Here is a 23,099-nt window from a genome sequence, read left to right as displayed (position 1 = left end):
ATGTGGGGCCATCTCTGAAGGGTTCCAGCCAGAGTCTGCAACAAAGGTGATGACTTCTGTGGCCAAAAGTGCAAAAGCAGCCCTGGCCGGTTTGGCTCAGTGGTCAGGGCATCAGCCTGTGAGCCTAAGGGTTGCAGGCTTTATCCCCAGGCCTGAGGTGCTTGCGTGAGGCAACCAATCGATGCCTGAATCTCACATCGATGTTTCTCTCTCTCTCTCTCTCCCTCCCTTCCACTCTCTCTGAAAATGAATGAAAAAAATATCGTAGGGTGAGGGTCAAAAAAAAAAGTGCAAAAGTATATTTATTGAACTGAAAAACCAGTGGCTCTGGGCCCTCCCCCGAGGGCACTCTGCCCGCGGGTCCTGCACTCCTCCAGTCTCCAACTCCCCTGAGGGCGGCCGAGGGGAGGAAGAAGCGCCTGCCTCTGGGAATGACCACCCTGGAAACACCGCTCAAAGGAGCCACAGGGAGCCCAGGGAGACTAGCAGAATGTAGCCGGTGTGGAAGACGGGGCTCAGGAAGGCGGAGTGGGCCCTGCTGATGAACTTCACGTCCCCGATCTGCCTCCGGATCCACTGGGTGAAGAGAGAGGTGCTGGTGTAGATATTCGGGTAGTGGTGCTGCTTGCAGCTGAAGCTCCAGCTCTCCACCCCCATCTGAACCCAGGTCTTGTTCACTTGGCAGACCATAGGGCTGCCGGAGTTCATCTGAGGAGGGGAAGAAGAGAGCCATAAGGGAGGCAGCTGGACGGTCTCAGCAGGAGGCCCTGGATGAACTTGCCCCTGCCTAGGCCATAGCCTTAGCCTGGGCTGGGCTAGGCCTCTGCTGTTCCTGATGATACAACCCGCACTGGGGCCCAAGGTCGGGACCACGCTAGCCTCGCCCTTCATTCTCCTGCTTACTCTGACCACAACTCCCTGGCCTCCTCCCTCTCCCCTCTCCTTAACTCCTGGTAGGCCTCCAAGGTGGTGCCCTTGACCTTTCCCTTTCCTGCAATCCTGCTTGCAGAGTGAGCTATTGGAAATGCAAACCAACCCCTACTCTTTTTTGTGCAAAGCATGTATAAGAATAATGTTTACAACAGCACAGGTCAATCAAAAGGTGACCTCTGTTATTTCTGCTCATGGTGGGTTTATGATCTTCCAAAAACTTTTACACTCTTCTGTACCATTAAGTTTTGTAAATTAGAAAAACCAGAAAAATGGTTCTCTCTATATAGATATAGATATAAATGATATAGATTTTTGTAAGATAATGCAAACCAAGATTTGCAGGATATAAACTAATGAAGAGTGCATAAACACTTAAGGAAAAATAATAAAACTATACCTAAAAGCATAAAAGACGACCTATAGGAATGAACAAAGATATCACTGTTCTTGGATGAGTCAACTTAAAACAAGGTAATAATATCAATTCTCAGCATTTGGCTTCCAACAGTATGAAAGGCTTGCTAACCTACCCAACCTTGCTGAAGATAACTAAATACACGAGATTTTTTCAAATTGTCACTTTAAATGCATAGCGAGCTGGCAAGAAAATAGACTCCCCAGAGTCCAAAACTCAGAAGAGGGCTGGAACCAAGAGCTTTGTCAGCAAAGCCCAAAAGATGGCTTTTGCTCCAAGGCCATTTCCCAAACCCAGTGACACTGAGCTTTGGTTTTCACAGCCTTGTTCATGGGTGCAGGAGATAAAAGGCAAAATCCTGGCTGCTCAAGGAGGGGAGCCTAAGAGGAAACCTCTAGCAAAAGGCTACACCTTCAAAAAAGGACCACATCTTCCAAGTGAGGTCTCTCAAGAGAATCAGCTGGGAACACCAGCCCTTATGTGAACTTGCAACTTGAATTCACATGGTCTGGGTGGTTCAAAAAACCTGAGCCAAAGGTGTGTGGGGTTTTTTACATTTCCAAATGTGTGCTTGCTTGTTTGCTTTTGTAATTAACTTCCAACTCAGTTTCTCTGTAGTCACAGAATTAGTTCTACAGTGATATCAGTTATATGGAATGTGTTAAGACTTGTTTGGTGGCCTGGTATGTAGTTAAACTTTTTAATGTTTATTTCATTATTTTCTATTTCTTTTTTAAAGCAGTGTTTAGAGAAAAATTTGTAGTATCAAATACTTGTACTAGAAAAGAAAAAAAGACCAAAAATAAATTCTCTAGGTGTCCAACTCATGAAGTTGGCCTATGTATATATAAACATTTGATTTATGAGAGAAGGGGTGACAGTCAGTACAGAAAATGTTTTTTTCATTGAATGGCTTTGGGACAACTGGTAGTCCATACAGGGAAATAAATAAAAACAGAAACCTCTCTTACACCAGCACAAAATGAATGCTTGTGAATTCAAGACCTAAATGTGAAAACCAAAATTTCAAAACTTTTAGGCAAAAAATATAGGAAAATGTCTTTATGACCCTGAGAAAAGGAAGGATTTCTTAAATAAGACACAAAAAGCATAAGTCTGAAAGGAAAGCATGGATATATGTTTGACTAATATAAAATCTAAATTGCTGTTTAGCAAAGGACAAGATAAAATGAAAAGATAAATCAAAAACTGGAAGAAGGTGTTTTCAACATACACAATGAACACAGAATAGAAAAAAAAGGCAAACAACAGAAAAATGTGCAAAATATCTGAATAAGAGATTCATAGGAGAACCACCACAAATGGTGAAACATGAAAAGACACACAACTGTACTGGTAATTGGGGCCATGCACATTGCAACCACAATGGGATACTATCTCTCATCCATCAGAATGGAAAACATTTCACAGTCTGACAATACCAAAAGTTGGCAAGGATATGGAACAATGGAATTCTCAAACACTGCTGTAAGAGTATAGACTAATACAATCACTTTGGAGAACAATTTGGCAATGACTATTCTAGATGAAGGTTTTCACAGCCTTTGACTCACCAATTCTTTGCAGGCCACAGCCCATGGAGAAATTCTGAAACATGTCAATAGAGAGATGTGTGTAAGAATATTCAGAGGAGCAGACTTTGTGATATGAAAAAAATTGGAAACTACCTCAGTGTAGTAGAATGGATAAACTGTGGCATATTCACCAAAGTGAATATTGTAGATAGAGCTGATCGATGAATTAGAGCTGCACATATCACTATGACACATATCTCAAGAACGAAGTTGAACGAAAGATGCAAGAAGCAGAAGCATGTTTACAGAATGAGGCCATTTATGCAAAACTGGTTTCGCCAGCACCTGGCTCAGATCCAGGCACGACTGATTGATGTTCAAACACACTCAAGTGACCTTGGAAGTATTGCCACTAAGGCCAGCATTGTGGACAGGAGCAGAATATTTTCACCCTGGTTTTACAGACTGGGAAGCTGAAGTCCTGAGAAGGGAGAACTTGTATAAGGTCTCATGTAAAAAGGAAGGCATGTCCCCAAAAGCCCCCTCCCTGCCCTGGGCCACACACTCCGCACCTGACAAGAGTCTGCGCCCCACTCTGAGCTGGCACACAGCATTTCTTTCCCGATAAACTTCTTCTGGCCCTTCAAGAAGAGGAACTGGTACTGCCGATCGCAGATCTGATGTTTTATTATCTTGACAGACACCTCCTGAAGACTATAGGGGGGCTTTGGGGTCACTAAAGAGAGAGATCTTGCCTCAGCATCCCTTTAACAATTTGGCACAACTTTATCTTGGGGTTATCCTCATTCCCAGATGTGGGGAGCAGGGCCATTTCCTGGGGTGGTGATTTTTAAAGGCCCAGTCCATAGCCTGACTTTTGAAAAAGCCCAAGTTTATTAAAAAGGCTAAACAAAAGTTTCGCAAGGGGCTTAGAGTGACATCCAGGCACTAAATGAGGAATTACTCCAGTAATTCAGGGTCCATGAGGGTGAAGGGCTGAGCACTGTCCCGTGGCTACCTGGCAAGGTGGCAAGACCCTAGAGCCCAGAGTGTAGCATCTCCTGGGAGTCAGGACCCCACAAAGGCTCTTAGATCCTAGAACCCCTGAGTGACACCAACAGGAGCAGACCTCCAGAAATTATTGGTATCTCGAGGTAACAGGTATTCGGCTGCCCAATGCCTCAGTACCTCCTAGACATGGCACTTGTGCCACTTCCAGACAGGGAAGCCCACTAATAGTCAAAGATTAATTTCCTACCATGCTGCAAGGGGATGGCTAGGCATTTTGTCCATGCAAGCCACGAATGTCTTCTACACTAGAGCACTGTGTATACCTACCTACCAACAGAGGTCAGGAGAGTGTGCAGCGCATTAGGTGTTCAGGAAATGTTTGATGATGGAGTGAATGAGTGAATGAAGGAATGAATGAATGAGCCCATGGCGAAGTTGTGTTCTGAAGAGGCAAGTGTTTTGGAAACTCTGCCTGCCTCCACTCACCTTTTGTGTCTGTACGTCCCCACACGATCGCCCAGCACGAGGTTCCAACAGATGGCCTGAGATTGGTGGTAGGTAGGCAAATAGGCTGGACAAGGGGGGACCAGAGGACGGGGTCCTTGAGCTTCAAGAGGGCAATGTCGTTGGCTATGAGGTTCTTGAAATTCTCATGAATCACAATGTGAGCAAGCGGGAGATGAGTGCCCTTTTCTGGGAGGTGCTGGACTCCCACCATCACAGAGTATTGGTCGGGATTCAGGGACCTGCAGGGCCATGGGTAGGAGGCTGATCACCAGCAGTAAGGCCGCTACTCCCAGAACCCCAGGTTCACCAGGGTCCCCCTGGGGACCAGCTGCCACCCTGACTGACCTCTCTAAGCAGTGCGCAGCCGTGAGGATCCACCGGTGGTGGATGAGGGAGCCGCTGCAGACGTACATGCCCAGGAACAGGATGCTCACCTGCCACGGCCACTTGCCTACCTCCACCAGCTTCCCCTTCACCACCTTGCAGGACATGTTGGTCTGACCACAGCCCCAGTAAAAGGGCTCTGAGGAAAGAGAGAGAGAAGGGGCCATGCCAGCCCCGTGCAGTCGCTCAGGTGGCAAAGGCAGCCCTCAGACCCCTGTTCACAGCAGGTATGGAGGCTGTCCCAAGCAGCCACTGCCACATGGGCAGCTGGCAGGTGACCCAAGCCAGGGCTGCCCCACAAGAATACCCATGGTCGGTTCGGGTGTGTGCCCAGAGACCTTCTGCCAAGTGGGGCCCCATACTTTCCACTCCCAAAGAGTCTACTGAAAACTGGTATTGGATGCTGGCTCCACGGGTCACTTAAGCTCTCTGGGCCTTGGTCTCCGATGGTGAGATGGAGATGCTGGCAAAACACACCTCCCAGGGTGCGGACGTCAGCATCTGAACAGTGCCTTATGTAGCATGAGCAGTCATCTCATGTCATTGTCATCACAAGTCCTGGGTCTAGAGTGTGCCTCCCAAACAAGCTCATCTTTCCCATGGAAGTTAGCTTGTCCCCCAGCTTTTAATAAAGCTCTTCCCTCATGTTCATGTCACCCTGCAAACTGGAACTGCCTCAACACTGCCTGGGTCTCCAGGCTTGGCGCACCACGCAGTCTGGTGAAGATGTATCCATCAGGTGTGAGGACAACTGACACTGACACCCAGGTGAACAGACCCTTCTTGTCCCTGTCCCATGTCCCAAAGCCCTACCTTCCACATAGAGTGGGTTCCCGAGTCTGCCAAAAGCCAATGGAGATGTGACGCCCAGATCTGGCTCACATGCCATGGCAAGCTGGTGCCCAGCGCCGCTGGTCCTCAGCATGGAATGTAGGGGCAGGGTATCTCCAACATGCAGGAGTTCTAGAACTCGTGGTTTGTTTATTTAGGGTAACCAGGAGTGGGCCTCTGCCCCAGGGTTGCAGGCTCGCCCAGCTGGGACAGCATTAGGGTGCTAGCAGAAAAGGGACAGTGTGGTCATGGTGAGGCCCCACCAGGGCACCACGTGACACTGCTGCCAAGCACCTCCCCAGATGGTGCTCCTGGGCCTGACCCTGAGCCTGGGACAGCACCTGGCATCTGGCCCATGACAGTGCCTCCTGGGCTCAGCCTGGGCCTTGGAGGTATCTCTATGTGCCCAATCCCAAGCCTGCGACCGCAACAGGTGTCTGGCCTGTGAGGCATCCCTAATGCCCAATCCAAGCTTCTCTATGAGGCCCTTCTGATGGTCCTCCTGGAAGTAAGGAAACTGAGGCACAGAGAAAGGGATGGCTGTCGTGGGGGACTGAGCTGGAACTAGTTTCCCTTCTCTCCACAGGTTTTGCATTTTCCAGAGAGCTCCCCGAGCAGAGGGAGGCCGGGTGTTCTGGGCCTGGGAAGGTGGTTTCCTGAGAGGAAGCAGATGCAGGCCCAGGTCTTCATAAATCTGAAGAATAAATTACATCTTGGGGCCCCTCCACCTCGCTCCACTGAGGATCCCTCCCAAGGATCCCATGCTCCTCACACTGTCCACGAGGACAGCTGACTCCTGCCCCACCGCGTTGCCAGTGCTGTCGAGGACTTGGGGTAACAAGGTAGTTCGCGCACTGCTGGGGAGATGGACTGGGGCCACCACTGTGGAGAGCTTCAGAATCATTTAGGGGAGCAGAGGATGTGCCCACCCCCCAGCCTGCAGCTCGGCTCCTGGCTGTGCCACCCGGCAACGGCCAGCAGTGCGCAGCAGGGGACACGGCAGCGCTGCCGGGCAGAGCCCGAGCGGAGCAACACACGACGGCCACCAAGGGCGGGAGGGAGGCCGAGTCCTCCACAGCCACATGGGCAGGCAGTGACACGGGGAGTCTCAGAAACATATCTTCCAGTGAAAGAAGCCAGACACAAAAAGGTGCATATTATATGAAATTCAAAGACAGGCAAAACAAGCTACTTTTAGGGATACATGGTAGAGAATCGAGGAAATGATTATCCCTACAATCAGATTTCCTCTGGGAGGAAGTGGGGGGAGGACAAGGGGGAGAGGGAAATACGTTGGGGGAACAATCGATAAAACAATACAAGATAATTGAATGAAGATGCATATCCACTATCACCACCAAGGTGAATACAAAAGAATTCTAAAAGTCAAAGCTTTTTTTGTTTAATGTTTTTATTGATTTTTTAAAGAGAGAGGGAGGCAGAGGGAGAGAGAGATGGAAACACTGATGACAGAGAAACATTAATCAGCTGCCTCCTGCACGCCCCCTACTGGGGCTCAAGCCCACAACCCGGGCAGGTGCCCTGACTGGGAATTGAACCAGTGACCTCTGGGTGCCTGGGACAATGTTCAGTCCACTGAGCCACACCAGCTGGGCGAAAGTCAAAGATTCCTAAATCAGGCAGAAAAAAATCTACTCGCATGCTACTTATTAAAGACCCACCTAAAACAAAGTGACATGAAGCAGTTGAAAATAAAAAGCCAGGCAAAAATTATTAAGTCTACGGAAGCGAAAATAGAAGTGGCAATGTTAATCTCTAAAAATGTGACTCAGGACTAAAGCTTTAACCAGAAAAAGAAAGTTATTTTATGTTGGGAAAAGATTAAAGTTACAATGGCTATATAGCATCATAAAGTTCTGTTCATCAATAACATGGCATCGAACATGTAAAACAGAATCAACCAGCACTACACGAGATGCTGAAAATCCGCACTTAGAGCGGGAGAGTCTTCAACCGACTCTGAGTCTTTGGGGAATGAACTCTCTATAAAAATCAGCCGCACACTCAACAACCAAAGAAACCACAGTAACTTCCCTAAATGTTGAACTAGCCCAGCTCACACTTTTTACCATGATGCAACAAAGCAAGGATTCAGTAACAAAATAGGAAGCAGAATAAACCAAATTATTTGAAAATTTTAAAATAAACTTTCTTAACTTATCTGAGGAAATAAAGACATTCTAAAAACTATTAGAAATTATTAGAAAATACTAATAATTAAAGTAATGAATAAAAAAACGTACTGAGTATGTTCAAGGCAAATACATAACCTTAAATTTATTTTCAAAAATAAAAATAAACTAATTAAATGCTCAAATCAAGAAACTATAAAAGGTACAAAATAAGCCCAAGGAAAATCTGTAGGAAACATGTACAAAATATAGAATTATATCCTAATTGATTAGAACAGCAGAATTAGAAATGAACTCTATGATATAAGCCAGGTCTTTGAAAAAACAAATATTAAATAGGACGAAGGCATATTTCATATTGATAGGGCATACACCCCACCCAGATGGTACAGGAAGCATGAACCTTGCACTCCTAACAGAACAGCTTTGAAACAAAGCAAGAATTATTATAACTGCAAGAAGACAGTCTTAATTCCTGTGATAAATCTCTCCGAAATCAGAGGATTATACAGACATAAAATATTGGAAGTGTCAAGAGGATTTCAATAATACAATCGACACGCCTGATCCAACCCGTTTACAGCTAGATCTCCCTTTCAAAACACACGACACTTCCGTTTCAAATGCACATGAAACAGTCACTAAAAACGACCAATTACTGGGCACAAATAAAACCTCAATCAATTCCGAAAGGCAGAAATAATTAAGTCCATATTGTGATGTAATTTTTAATAGAGAAAAAGAAGAAGCTTCTACCCTTCCCCCAAATTATCCATCAGGAAATTAAATAGCACCCTTCTATTTAACTCTTGGGTTAAATAAGAAATATAGTATGAAATTAAAAATATAAAAATGGCCTGGCCAGTGTGGCTCAGTGGTTGAGCATCGACCCATGAACCAGGAGGTCACTGTTCAATTCCCAGACAGGGCACATGCCCGGGTTGCAGGCTTGATCCCCAGTAGGGGGCGTGCAGGAGGCAGCCGATCAATGACTCTCATCATTGGTGTTTCTCTCTCTCCCTTTTTCTCTCTAAAATTAATAAAAAAATTTTTTAAAAAAAATACTTATATATAAATGAATTACTACAAAGTCAGTACATATCAAATCCTATGAAATATAGCCAAAGTAAGACTCAGAGGAAATTTTATGAAATTAACTGAAAATATTAGAAACCAAAGAAGTCTCTAATAATGAATTGAGCATGCTCAAGAAGTTAAAAAAAGAGTAAAACCAATCCCTCAAAAGTAAAAGGCTGGAATTACTAAATCTAAATGAGCTTTAATAAAATAAAATGAACAAATAGAAGCAGATTTGATTATACTAAAACCAAAAGTTAGTCTGTACCATTCAGGAGTTCCCAAGTAAGAGAAACTTCCACTCAAACAGGCTTAAAATATTTGTCTCCTCTCTTCAGTGGTGGCCTCATTCTGAGTCAGTCCCCATGTTGAAAAATGTTTGTCAACAGTCCACATCTTTCTGCCTCCCACTCTACATTCAGAGAGAGAGAGTGTGTGTGTGTCCTCTAACCATGCCCGATGCTGACTGGGACAATCCACCAGTACCCCAGGCGGCTGGGGTACTGGACCTTGCTGACTACAGGAAGCCTATGAGCCATCCCTCCTGGGAGTTGGGAATGTGACAGCTGCCCCCTGAAGAACCTGAGCAGCATGGCAGAGGGCGTGGGATGCTGACCAGGACCTGGGGTAATAGGTGGGAAGGATGGATACCAAAAAGCTAACCAACAAAAGTACACCAGATGGTTTTTTTTGAAAACATCTCAGAAATAGACGAAAATCTGGATTTAGGCAATATTTTTTTTTTTAAGGAAGAGAACAGTTTTTGCTACCATTTAACAAAACATAACATAAAGCTGATTGAAACAGTACAGCACTAACCCAGGGACAAACAGAACAGTGGACAAATAATAAAGATTTCAAAAAACATACCCACGAGTATATTGAGAGTTCATTAAATATGGACATTCAAATCAGCAGGCAAAGGGTGGACCCCACCAAAACCAGTCTCAATGGAGCTGGTCCTCCAGTTGGAAACAGATCCCCACCTCACACCATACATACACAGAAATTTCAGACAGATTATACAGTTACTCAAACTATAAAGTTATCAAAATATTAAGAGAGATACAGAAAGACAGCTTTTGTCATGTGGGGATGGAGAAGGCCATGTTAAGGAACACACAAAACTCATAAAGGAAGTAAAGGCTGATTTGACTCTGTTACAATTTTTAAGTCTTTATGGAAACATTACCCATTCATTCCACATATTTCTAAAAACAAGTGGCTCACTGGAGAAAATATTTGTAAAACTTAGAAAGGCTTAAATTAATACTCAGAAAAGATGAAGATCTTCCATCAGAAAAGATAAGTCACCCAATTTTCAAAATAGGTAAAGTACGTGAACAGAGGACTTTTATCTTATTCTCGACAGTATTGAACAGAGAATTTACTAGAGAAAAGGTATACATGTGTTTTTCAATAAACACATGAGAAAACACTTTTCTGATCAAGAAAACACAGAACAGCAATGCTATAACTTTTTACCACTGGATGGACAGTTTTAAAGATTAATGATGTCCACATTCAGCAAAAGGGGAAACTCGTTCTAGAATACTTCAGGCCTGAATGTGAACTAGTAAAATTTGGAGGAGGGGTGAATTTGATAATATTCATCCAAAATGATTAAATTTGTGTTTCCTTTGACTGTCCCCACCCCACCCCACCCTGTGCATGCAGGAGGGTGTTCAGGACTGTCGCAATGCTGACAAATCAGAAACAGCCTAAAAAATGGGCCAAGGTTAAATAGCCTCCAGTACATGGCACAGACACAGGCGTGATGTAAAAGTACGCTCTAGGTACTGACATGGGCTTTCGAGGCATCTAATTTTTTTTAAATGTAGTTATGAATAATACATATATTTTAAATCATTTATTTACAATCATAAAGATACATTATTTAGGGATGCTATTGATGATTACTTCTGGTTAAGGGAGCAGTACTGTGGTGGGATGGATGAGAGGGGGAAGTCTTTACATGTATTTCTGATTTTTTTCACAGGGTTGTATTCAGACATTGCTTATAATTTTTTTTTAATGTGAAGAAAAAATGTAGCCATGAACATGTAATACTTCGTAATCCCTATTTTTAAATACCATTAGAAAAACTAAAAGCCGATTTGGAGCGCTGTAGGTCCTTCCTACTGTCAGCCTACAGGGAGTGTTCCAACGGCTCCCTCCCAGCACGCCCACTTCACAGAGGAGGAGACTGGGGCCTCGAGCCCTTTCCCTATGCCCTAGCACTAGTGATATAGCAAAAACCATCAGTCCCCACGAGGGAAACCACCTGGTAGAATTAACCCCGGGAGACCCTGCTCTCCCACCCCCAACAACCAGGGCCACCCAGAAAAGAGAACAGAACCAGCTCACGTTTGCACAAATTTAATTGCTGCTGTTCTGGGCCCCAATTCCAGAGCCCTTCTAGGCCACACCTCCCTTCTCCTGGTCACCGAAGGCCTAGTCATCCACCGAATCCCTCCCTACTGGGATGCCAAAGCAGGACCAGGTCTCCCAGGGGCCACTCTGTCCCCACCTTGACTCTGGGTTGAACACGGATGCATGACCTTGGTCTAACCTTGACCTGGCCCCATTCAGCAGAAGCAAAGCAGGAAGGAGGGAGGGGGCCGATCAGGGGCCCAGCTGGGGCTGCAGCAGCCAGGACAGGAGAAGGAGCAGCGTGGAGGTGCAGGGGCCTGAGAGAGCCCGGCTGCTCATTTGACTCTTGATCCACTTGCTGTATTTGGTGACGCGTGTGTACACACCTGGATCCCGTGCTTTGGCACAGGCCTTCTCCCAGGACAACACCCCAGCCAGGATCCATCTGTCCTCGACTTCGCAAGCCAGTGGGCTCCCAGAATCCCCCTAGGCAAAGAGAGGCGTGACAGAGGCTCTGGGCCCAGATGGGACCCAGGGAATCCAGAGGACCCAGAATGCCCACCCTGAGTTCCGCTTGGAAGATCCTTTTACCCTTTCAGGGTCTCACTACCTGGGGACCTCCTTCTGCTCCATAGTTTGGGACCCTGTCCCAGAATATTAGGCAAAATCGAAGTCACAGGGGAAGAAGGATGGGTGCAGAGCACTGCCTGGTAATGGTGACGAGGTGGGAGGCCAAGCAAACCCCTCCCCGGTGAACTTCCCCCCACCTGGGAGTTGTTCCCAACAAATGGAGAGCTCCCAGAACCTCCCCGAAACTCACAGGGCACAAGTTTTCTCCATAATTGGTGGCACAGATCATGTCCCTCGTGACGAGGGGGAGGACGCGGGGGATGCGGGACCTCTTTCGGTAAATCTGGTCACACCTCTGGTTGTCCATGACAAACACCTCGGCCTCCTGCAGCTGCGGCGTCAGCGTGGCGTTGGCTGTGGGGAAGCCCAGGGGGTTGGGAACTAACCCCTCACTCCACTCGCCCTGGCCTTTCCCCAGTGTCTTGTCACCTCCATCCCGGAGAGTCGCCCAAGCCCCATCCCTTCACAGAGCTCATCCCACACCCCTGGCAAGTCTTTCCCAGTGAGGCCGCACCCCCTCCACACTCGGGGATGAGCTCCCTGCAGGCGGGGCGCGTGTTCCCAATGCCCGGGGTACACGCTGGCAGATGCTCGCGTGTGGCAGATGCTTGAAGTCTGTCAAGTGAACAGATGAGTGAGTGAGCAAATTTGTGACTCCCTGACTCGGAGCTTCTGTGAGGCGAGTGATCGTGCCCTGCCCTGGCATGGCTCGGCCTGGAGGAAGGCCCACAGCGATGGACAGGGGTTCCCACGTGAGGAGCAGGCCTAACACATCCAAGGACCAGGGGCCAGAGGTAACGGTGACCACACAGAGGAGGCCACGAGCTTCCTGAGGGGCGCCATAGGGGGCCCAGCAGGCAAGACCCCAGGAGGAACTGACTGCACCCTCTGTGGTACCGCACCCCACCCCCAGCCCATCCTGCTCACCTAAGAAGCGCTTCTTGGCCTGGCCCCAGCCGGTCACCCAGCACTGCGTCCCAATTTTCAGGTTGTAGCTGGACTCCGGGAGGCAGATGGGCTGCATGTGCTTGCTGAAGGTGACAGGAGTGTGAAGCCGGAGAAGGGCAACATCGCCCATGGGGAAGGTCCGGCCCCAGTACTTGGGGTGCACAATGATGTCCCTCACAAGGATCGAGATGTCCGTCCTGGGGTACGTGGGCTTCAGCTCAGAGGTGCCGAGAGTCACTGAGTACTCTTTGGTGCTACAGGAGACACAGAGCCGCACCTGGTAGATGTCTGGGTCCCAAGCTGACAATGCTCCTACCTCCGCCAAGGACCCTCTCCCGCAGCAGACGCCCTGCTAATCCAGCCTGGGGGCCGACGGAGTCAGAGCTGTGAATGCCTCCCCATCCACCGTTCAGGTTGATTCACGGTGGCCTGGTCCACGTGTTGTGTATGTAGGAGTTGGTCTACATGTATGTTTTGATGTGTGAGGGGTGGAGGTCCATACTGAGTTTGTCCATTACCCTGTGTGGCATTCGGTTTTCGTTGTGTGGGGCTCCTGGCCCCCCGTGAGATCCTGAGCGTGACTCCCCTGTTTGAGACATCCCTTCCCACTCCTCCTACTTTCCCACTCTCACGTGGCTTCACAGCAGAACCAAAGAAGCTGGGCCGGGCCTATTGCAGCCCCGGGTCTCCAGGCCCCGGACGCATGGGCCGCACTCACCCTTGGATGCAGTGGGCGGCGGTCAGCACCCATCTGTGGTCAATGAGGACCCCTCCACACACGTGCTCATTTTCCACTCGGAGGCTCGCCTCCCAGGGCCAGTGGCGGGCCATGTTCACATCCTCCGACCACCAGGGTTTGCCACAAGCTTTAGGAACAAACGTGCCAAGGAGACACAGTGACCACACAGAGGAAGATAAGTATGGCCGAGACCAAGATACCCCTGGGGCAACGTGCACAAGGCTGCAAACGCCTGACAGGGTACAGCCTGGGCTGAATCCAAAGAGGCTCTGCGTTCCCACGGGAGGCCCTGATGTGCTTTCCTCCACACCGTTAGGTCTGTGTGTCCTGGCAGTCACAGGCTAGCCTTTAGAAAGCAGGCCCTGGTCCTGGCCAGTTTGGCTCAGTGGTTTGAGCGCTGGCCCACAGACTGAAGGGTCTGGGGTTCAGTTTCGGCCAAGAGCACATACCTCAGTTGCAGGCTCAATCCCTGGCCCTAGTCGGGGCACGCACGGGCGGTAACCAATTGATGTGTCTCTCTCACATCAATGTTTCTCTCTCTCTCTCTTTTTCTCTCTCTCTCTCTTTGTCTCTCTCTCTCTATCTATCTCTCTGAAAAGCAATGGAAAAAATGTCTTCAGGTAAGGATTAAAAAAAAAAAGTAAGCAAGCAGGCCCTTGACACTGAATTCCTGCTTCCTACAGACCCATCAACACTGTACGGTGACCCTCTGTAGAACATTCCCTCCCGGGAACTGAGGCTCTTCTGCAGCAGGGGCTCACCTTACCTACCTGATAAGTCATCATCTTCTATGTAACCTGGAGGAGAAAGGGCAGAGATGGAGAGACAGGTCATGACAGGAGACAGCGAAGAGGTGCGTTTTCATTAATTAGTTCACTTATTCATTCACCAAGCATTTCCTAACCTCCCACTCCATTCCCAGCCTGGAGCCCAGAGCCGGTGAAGACAGAGGTAAGCAGACAGATACGTGCTGTATTTGTCCTTAAGGACCATGCTGGTGAGCAGGGGAGACAGAAGCAAGCAAATCACCTGAGGGACAGCAATGCAGGGCTGGGGCCACGGATGTCAGGTGGGCCCAGAAGTAGTAGCAGAGGGGCTCTGGCAAGAGGGCTTATTGTGCCAGGACTTAAAGAGGAGAGGGTAAGACAAAAGTGAGAAGTGACAATGACATTCCATACAAAAGAAAGACCCTGGTGTATGCCCGAGGCTCCGGAGGACAGGGGGCAAGGCCTGTGATGGTAAGAAATGATGCCAGGGGAGCGGAGACAGGGAGAGGGAGGCCAGTGGAGCTGCGACACGGTTGCACTTGCATTTCAAAGGCAGCAAGGAGAATAGATAGGAAGGTGACAAGATTGAGGGCAGCGAGATCCCACCGGAGGCTCTGCAGAAACCAGGCAAGAAATGCAAGGTCTGAATGGAGAAGGGGCAGTGAGAACAGACACGGAGAGCCAGGTGAGCGACCTGGAGGTGGGACTTGGGGAGAAGGCTGAGTCTAGGATAACTCCCCTCCCCATTTCTGACTTTAGAGACGAGCGGCTGCTACCCACTGAGTTAGAGAACAGAGTCAGAGAACCCAGACTGTAGGGAGCTGAGGGCCTCCCAAGCAGCTGAGATGCTGCTGGGTCACTCAGGTGGAGATGCCCAGGAGGCGGATGCTCATCCAGACACGTGAGGCAGTGTCGCATAAATGGCAGCTCACTGCCCGGGGCAAGTGAGTTCACCCAGGGAGCAGCGAAGAGGGGACCCCGACAGCACCTTAGGGAACACCAATACGTCAGGGATGAACAGCACGGTGGCTGGGAGGGACCAAGAGGAGAGGAGAGGTGAGGGTGGGGAGAATTGAGACAGGCTGAGCCTCTCTTAGATGGCTGGGAAGTTCCTTCAGTCACTTTTTGAGCCTCTCCTAGATAAAAGTTTCTCTTCGGTGAAAAGGTGAAGGGATTAAGAAGTACAAGTTGGTAGTTACTGAACAGTCACAGGGATATAAATTGCAGCACAGGGAATTCGATAATATTGTAATGACTATTTACGGTGCCAGGTGGGTACTGGAAATATCAGGGCGGGGGGGGGGGATGCTCTGTAACGTACATGATTGTCCAACCACTATGCCGTGCATCAGAAACTAATACAAAAGGATATCGACTGCAGGCTTCAAGTGAAAAATAAAAATTTTAAAAATTAAAGTTTCTCCTCGGGCACTCCCCAAACCAATGTGTCTGCACCCGCACCAGGCAATGGCAGACCCCCCCAGGCAGCCGTCCAGGGGCCGTGCTCTCTGTCAGGGTGCGCTCCCCGGTGCAGCCAGGCCTCCCTTCCTCCTTTCCCTCCCTCCGCTTTTCAGTAAACTTCCTTTTGAATCTGTTTGGCCTCCTCTCTTGATTTCTATCCTGGGATGGAAACAAGAACCCCTTCACCAGTGACAATATAAGGAGAGGTGTCCGGGGGTCTAGAGAGAATGAAAAAGGAGGGAGTAGGAAGGTCGGGGACAGTAAGGCAGGCAGACGTGCCAGGAACTGGCTAAGGACTGAGTGGGGAGCAAGGAGGCACCGGAAGGACGCGTGAAGTGCAAATGCTTATCTTGAGAAAGCTGGCAGTGAGGGGAAAGACGGAAGAAGCAATGCAAGGGGAAGGGTCTAAGAGAGGCTGCCGGAGGGAGCGCAGGGGGCCCGCGGTCCGCGGCTGGGCCGGCAGGCTGACCTTGAACAGGGGGCTTGTCTCTAAACGGGTGAGGACAGCGTGGAGCAGTCAGGTTTGGAGGGGCCCCTGGGGGCTGGAGGGAGCCAAGGCCACAGCACCCGAGGGCCCGGGGCCACTGAGCGAGCCAAGCAGCCGCCCGTGAGGCAGGCACACTGGGCTGGAAAAGAGGGTCTGGGTAGAAGAGGGATTTTGGATTCATTCTTTAGATGGAGACCACGCCTGTGCGCGGGCCAGACCGCACGCCTCCGGGGCCCCGGCGGGCCCCAGCTGCCTGGCGAGATTCTGGGAGGGGCAGTGGGGGAGAGGTGACCGGGGCGAGTGGGCCACAGAAGCCCAGCGGGCTCCGTCCCAGCCTCCAGGGCGGTTTGGGGCGGGGCGGGGAAGGGCAGGAGGAGAGCGGCGGAGGGGTGGCAGAGGGGTGGGGAGGGAGGCGGGATCAGCCGCCTCACCCGAGCCCAGCAGCGGCGGCAGCAGCAGCAGCAGGAGGCTGCAGCTCGGGCCTCCAGGCCCAGCGCCCAGGCCCCGCAGCGAGGTGGCCATGGCCCCGGAGGCGTCACCTGGCGACGGCAGGGACGCGCAGGCGCCCCCACGCGCCAGGGCACCGCGGGCGCAGGGCGCGCCTCGGGCACGGTACCTGTCGACTTCCAGGCGCGAGGCCCCCGCATCCCTACGGCGCCCCTGGAGCCCTGGACACCCCCCTGCGCCCCCACCTCGTGCCAGTTCCCGGAAGATGACCTCGGAGCCCCGGATCGGTGGTTGCCTCCCTAGGGGCCAGCCCCATGAGCGCCTTCAATGGGTGACAGCGCCCCCCAGAGCCTGGCCTGTGAAGGCACAGCCACATCTCTGGACCAGCCATGGCACCTTGTCACCCAGCCTCTGACTGCACCCTTGGTCCCTGGGCTTGGTGCATGGGAGAGTTTCCCGATTTATATTGACTGGAGAAGCTGGAAAGCTGCAGAAGCAGAAGAGAACAGTAAGTAAGGCTAGGGGGTCGGGGAAGGTGTCTCAGGGAAAGTGACGTTGGAGCTGGACCTAAGACTGGGTCAAGGAGTCTTGGGGAGTCTAAAGGAAAGGCACGCCTCCTCTTCCACAGCCCACCAGCTGCATGGTGCAGCTTCAAGAGGTGCAGGCCTGGGGCTTTCACGGGCTCTTTGCAGAAGGATGCGGTCTTTGAATCTGGGTGTGTGGCAGAGATTGGGAGGTGACCTCCAAGATTCCTGCTTCTCTTGTCCGGTGTGGAGGGTCTCCAGCTCTGGCGAACATATTCCCCAGTCTGGCATCTAAGGGAGTTTCAGGTGAGCTCCCACCAATACGAGGTGAGTAGAGGTGATGAGTGTCACTTCCACCCCAGGGCAGCCTGGAGGAGGCTGCCTTCTGTGCCCATGTTACTGCAGAGCAGTGATGCCCAAGGCATGGTCCCCGGAGCAGCAGCGGCATCACTTGGCAACTTGTTGGAGATGCACATTCTCAGGTCCACCCAGACCTACAGGATTAGAAACTCTGGGAGTAGAACCATTGGTCTGTATTTTAATGAGCCCTCCAGGGAGTGCTGATGCAGGAAAAGCATGAACCACAGGGCTGAGTGGAGCCAGGAGGAGAAAAGCTACCTGCTGACCCATATAGGAATAGGAAGGTAAACTGACTTTGTTAACCGATGGATATTCAGTGGCTTCTTGAAGCAGCTGGTTGGACACGTATTAAGAGACTGGGTTTGATGTAAGCTCTCAGTCTCCCAACCCCAGCCTTCCTCGGGCAGCACGTGGGACTGACACAGGCTGTCCTCTGAAGCCCACAGATATCTGGGAGGAAAATGTTGGCCCCTGGGAGAGCAGTGGACAGACGATTGAGAGGGATCTGATCAGCAGCTAGACAGAGAGACTCTGGGACACTGGGCCCTGGAATGGGCTAATGAACTGATCCGAATACAGGGACTCGTGCCCTCCTCCCTGGGGGAGTGCCGACCTTGGCTAACCAAGTGGGGGTGAGCAGAAAGCAGAAGGGGTGGAAGAGGAGGAATATTCCTCATGCCCCAGCTTCACTTGTGCTCCCAGGTCCAGTTTCTCTCCATGCTCTATCCCGAGCTGCAGAAGCTGTTAAATTAGACTACAAAACTCCTTGCAGGCATGAGAACAACAGGGAGCAGGATCCCACTGGCTAACACCATTCCTTGGGCTCATGTCTAAGCAGGTGAGGACTGACCGCTCCCTCTAGAGCTTAGGAAGAAGCCTATATAGTTCCTAAGCAAAATGGGAAACCTACAACAGGCTATGTTATATGCAGCCCCACAATGTCCAAGATACCAGAGCTTCAGAACACACAAGACATCCTCCAAACGTTTATTCAAATGATGTCAGAAATCTCCATGCTCCTTCTTGTCTCAACACGTGGGGTGAGCCTGGATGTAGCCACCAGGGCACTGAGGAAGGGAGTTCCAAGACTGGGTTAGAATCCAGGAAGGCTTGCACGGCAGAGGCTGGCCACTCACAGAGGGATCCACATTGGGGTACAGGGAGGTTATCCCCAGACAACTGAGCCCTGTGGAAATCACACCATGGCAGGGACAGGGGGACACCTCCTTCACTCTTTCTGGGCAATCACCAAGCTGACTGGTTTGACCAACTGTCAGCTGAGAGCCTGAAACCACCCAGGTCTAAGGGTGTGCACCGCTGATGATGTCTCTTCCTTGGTAGATGTTCTCCAAGCTGTCCATGCAGCACCTGCTCCACCTGGCAGGTCAGCTGGCCCTCAAGCTGGCGCGGTTTCACCTCTCCCTCCCAGCAGTTGTAGGTAGTGGACTGGAGCACCAGGCCAGGACACTTTGGGGACTGCAGTCTTGCTTCTGCCCTCTGTTGTGTGGCTCTCCACGGGTCCCAACAGGAATGTGAGGGCAGGGTGCTGAGAAGGAGCCAGAGGTGGGAGGAGAGGCCTCGTGGGAGACTCAGAAACAGGAGGAGAGCGTGCTGTGGTGATCACAGGGTCACCAGGATGCCCAGGGGCAGCACCAGACACAAAGGATGGATGAAGAGGCCTCCTGAGTCTGCAGAGGAAGGCCCAGTCATCTGATACATGAGCCAGTCCCTGTAGAAACTAACTTCTGTATAAACTCCAGGATGATCTTTGCGACCACAGCCGATGCCCCAGCTCACAACCCCCACCTGGACCCAGGTCTCATTAAATTCACAGACCAGGGGGCCCCCAGAATCACCCTGCAGAAACAGAAAGAAAGAAACAGGCATGGAAGAGAACCAGCATCAGAACTGACTGCCCTGCAAGGCACTGGGGAGACGGGCACGTGTGGGGCTCCACCAGGCACCCTCCAGGCCCAGGTTTCTAGGGAGATTTAAAAGTTAAGAATTTTAGCACACAAAATATGTAGACATACTCAAAAAATTGTGTGCAGAAAATATTGACTTTAAACAGAGAAAATGTACATACTCTGATATAACAATAACAAATAAAGTCCTTACCTGGCTACCTTGCCTATCACATAGAAGGGAGTCAAAACATGGGCCTCGCAATACTGGTGTTTCCTGCCGGAACCTCCCCTCCTCCCTGTCCCCCCCCAGGCAGCATCAGCTCCTCTCAGGCCAGCCTGGCAGAGCCTCAGCAGCTTGTCCCATTGAACCCCCTTCATTTGAATGAAGGGTGAATGGAGGGGCTGGCAGATGAGGCAGCTTCCTGCTGCCTGGGAATGAAGAAACTTCAAAGGGACAATCAAAATGCAGAGGTGGCCAAGGGCCCATGAACTGACCTGGCAGGAATCCTTTCCTAGGCTACTGTAACCACAGACAGTCCCTTCCTTGACTATGTTAGTGAAACGTCCCGTCTTTTTCTTGAGTATCTCATTACACTTCTGATAGCGAATTATGCTCAGCTCCGCCTCCTGAAGTATTTCTGGAATTACCTCTTTTGGATCTGTAAAGGTAATTTAGGAGAAGGTGGGTCTGCTTAGTGGGCCAGGACAGGAGCCCCGAGCACCCACTCTGGGTCTCGGACAGTGTGTTCACATACAGGCGCCCACTTAGGGCAGCAGATATTGTCCCCACTTGACATTGGAGGAAATGAGACCCAAAGTTGAAGTGGGGAGAGGAGGAAAGAATCAAAACCAAGCCCAGCTGGTGTGGCTCAGTGGTTGAGCATCGGCCCACGAACAAAGGGGTCACTGGGCTGATCCCCAGTCAGGGCACATGCCTGGGTTGCTGCCTCCATCCCCAGTAGGGGGCAAACTGGAGGCAGCCGATCCATGTTTCTCTCTCATCATGTTTCTACCTCTCTCCCTCTCCCTTCCTCTCTCTCTAAAATCAATGACAACATTAAAAAAAAAAAAAGAGCGTATAGCAGAAGAAATAATTAAAACGTAAAAAAACACAAAAGAACCAAAACCAAGACAAGAGAAGGAAGAACTGATCAGGACAGGAATAGGCAAGGCCTTACCAGCCTGAGAAATCAAAACCAAGCATCTGTCACTCTGAGTACCATTAGTAATAGTGACAGGTGTCCTATACATCAGTAAAGTATCTTTAGTTTGGAGCAGGATCACAGACTCTTGAGCAGAAAGTGCCCCAAACGTACCAAAGCCAGCCACTCCCCAGGGACAGGAGTCCCTACAATCTCTCCCAGAGGCATTCTCTGGCCTCTTCTCGCTCGAAGAAAACTCTCTAAGCACCAAGGCAAGTACTTCCAATTTGGCGCAGCTCAGATTAACAGACAAATCTACACCACCACCCCAACTAAAAGCCACCTTGCTTGTCACCCAAGGCCCTAGGTCCCAACATACTAACAGAACTTTGCAGCACCATCAAATTACTCCCTAGCAGCATCTCCCCACCCTTCTCCCTCACCTACTTGCTAGAAAACTGCCTCCCTGTGTCTCCCTTTAGCCTGTAGGACAACCCCAGGGCACCAGCAGCCCCTTCCCTGGGCTGAATTTCCTTCACAGTCTCACCTGTTTCCCTCACTTTTCCCCATCCAGTCACCCAGCACTTCGTACCAGCTTGCACCATGAAAGCCTGTTCAGGGAAGCACACAGGCTGGATGTGCGAGGAGTAATTCACAGGGAACTCGAGCAGAGCGAGCGCAATGTCATTCTGGATTGTTACGGAAGCTCTATAATTCTGGTGGATAACAATGTCTTTCACTGGGACATGGACTGCCATCTTGGAGGTGGTGGTCAGGTGTACGTCTCCTATCATCACCGTGTATTCCCAGTGGCTGCAGAGAGATCCTGGAGAGTCTCTAATCCCTTCCATGGGTTCTAGCTTTTCCCCACCCTGGTCCTATCTCCAGTGCCAGCCATCAGCCGCTTCCTGCCCTCCAAACCACATCCCTTCCCCAGACCCCTGGCCACTCTATCCAGTGGTTCTCCAAGTTTGGTCCTCACATGAGCAGCATCAATATCACATGGAAACTTGTCAGAAATGCAAATTCTGGGGTCCCACTCCTGACCTACTGAATCAGAAATTCTGGGGGTTGGGGACAGGCAATCTGTGTGTTAATGAGCTCTAGGTCCATTAATCACCTAGAATCTAGGTGATTCTAGGCCCATTAGAGTTGGAGACCACTGATCTAGCCAAATCAGTCCACTGCACCCAACTCCCCTTAAATATTCCCCCTTGCAAGTCTGTGCCCACACACTGCCTCCCACTGGCATCTCTCCCCCTTCTTGCCACTTGGGGAAGGCTAATTAGCACTGGCTTAAGAGCAGTTAGCATTCAATCTCATTTTGGATCTTGACTTTCCCGGCTACCAAGGGCCCTAGTGTCACCTACCTCTGACTGTAACCTGGAGAGCAGGAACTGTGACCCTTTACCAGATGGGAAGGTGAAAACTCAGGGAGAGGGATAGGATCGGTCCGGGTCCCACAGCCTGACCAGGAGCCCGAGCCTGGAGTCTGGAACACTCACCCAAATACGCAGTGGGCCGCTGTCAGCACCCACCGATTGGCAATGAGGGAGCCTCCGCACACGTGTATGTCATTGATCCGCAGGCTCACCTGCCAGGGCCACTTCTCCTTCGCAGGGCTTCCACCCACTATCCTCATAGTCCGATGGCCACATCCTGGAGCAGGTCAGGGAAGGGAGGACACTGAGAAGGCAAAGCCCCTGATGCCGCCACCACCAAGCCAGAGGGTCCTCAGAGATCTCAGAACCCCCAGAGCAAGGCCAGGGCCCCCCCCCGGGTCCCCAGCACAGGTCTGTTTTTCCCCATGTCCTCTCAGATCTCAGACACAACCCCCCCCCCAGGGAAAAACCGTGTCCCCTGAGACCCTCCTCCCCCAGGGCAGGGTCCCAGGCCCCCTAGACGTGGCCAGTTCTCTGTGGCAGGGCCTGGCCCAGAAACATCACCTGTCGGTGCTGCTGTGGCTGCTGTTGCTGCTCGTGGTGCTGGCGGTGCTGGTGGAGCTGGTGGTGCTGGCGGTGCTGGTGGAGCTGGTGGAGCTGGTGTCTGTGAAGCCGCCAGGATTTTGTGGGAACCAGAGTCCCCCGGAGCTGACGCCGCCAAATGGGAGGACGCTGAAGCCAAATGGGAGGTCGCTGAAGCCACACGGGATTCGGGGCCCTCGGGGGACAGCTTCCACGGGCTCGCCCCGGGGTCCTGGCTGCCGCCCCCCGAGGTGTTTCGAGGGGGCGAGGGCAGCGCAGACCCGCCCTGCGCCCCCTCCCCGCCCGCCTGGGCCTCGGGGAGCCCGGGCTGATGGAGCAGGAGCCAGACCAGGAGGCCCAGGGCGCGGGCGCCGCTGCGGGGGCCGCTGCGGGGGCCGCCCGGTAACGCCATGGGCACCCGGTGGCGCCCCCTCCCCCGCCCTGCAGTTGCGCCAATCGGGGCTGCGCCTCGCGCGGGGTCGCCCGGGGTCAGGGCTGTTGGCG

The 23,099-nt window shown here is 51.0% G+C and overlaps 2 protein-coding genes and 1 long non-coding RNA gene across 3 annotated transcripts; all 3 read right to left on the bottom strand.

Annotated features, from left to right (window-relative positions):
- Positions 1-453: 453 nt before the first annotated feature.
- Positions 454-5,674, bottom strand: PRSS46 (Putative serine protease 46). Its single transcript, XM_016202752.2, has 5 exons — positions 5,599-5,674; positions 4,747-4,924; positions 4,381-4,640; positions 3,456-3,619; positions 454-708 (listed from the first exon to the last, which is right to left on the bottom strand). The coding sequence occupies exons 1-5, from the start codon at positions 5,672-5,674 to the stop codon at positions 454-456; spliced, it is 933 nt and encodes a 310-aa protein (XP_016058238.2).
- A 5,797-nt stretch (positions 5,675-11,471) lies between these two features.
- PRSS45 (Putative serine protease 45) lies at positions 11,472-16,773 on the bottom strand. The gene is made up of 6 exons (XM_087825083.1): positions 16,683-16,773; positions 14,307-14,333; positions 13,516-13,663; positions 12,777-13,051; positions 12,040-12,203; positions 11,472-11,705 (listed from the first exon to the last, which is right to left on the bottom strand). The coding sequence occupies exons 1-6, from the start codon at positions 16,771-16,773 to the stop codon at positions 11,472-11,474; spliced, it is 939 nt and encodes a 312-aa protein (XP_087681209.1).
- Positions 16,774-19,473: 2,700 nt separating this feature from the next.
- On the bottom strand, positions 19,474-22,615 carry LOC107529407 (uncharacterized). The gene is made up of 3 exons (XR_015715691.1): positions 22,578-22,615; positions 21,179-22,290; positions 19,474-20,148 (listed from the first exon to the last, which is right to left on the bottom strand). It is a non-coding gene; the product is annotated as an uncharacterized LOC107529407 (long non-coding RNA).
- Positions 22,616-23,099: the final 484 nt, after the last annotated feature.

Source organism: Miniopterus natalensis, chromosome 15 (genome assembly GCF_054644295.1).
Source record: "Miniopterus natalensis isolate mMinNat1 chromosome 15, mMinNat1.hap1, whole genome shotgun sequence".
Classification (NCBI taxonomy): Eukaryota; Metazoa; Chordata; class Mammalia; order Chiroptera; family Miniopteridae; genus Miniopterus; species Miniopterus natalensis.
The sequence above is the reverse complement of the archived record's forward strand: the minus strand, read 5'-3'. Positions and strand labels throughout refer to the sequence as shown.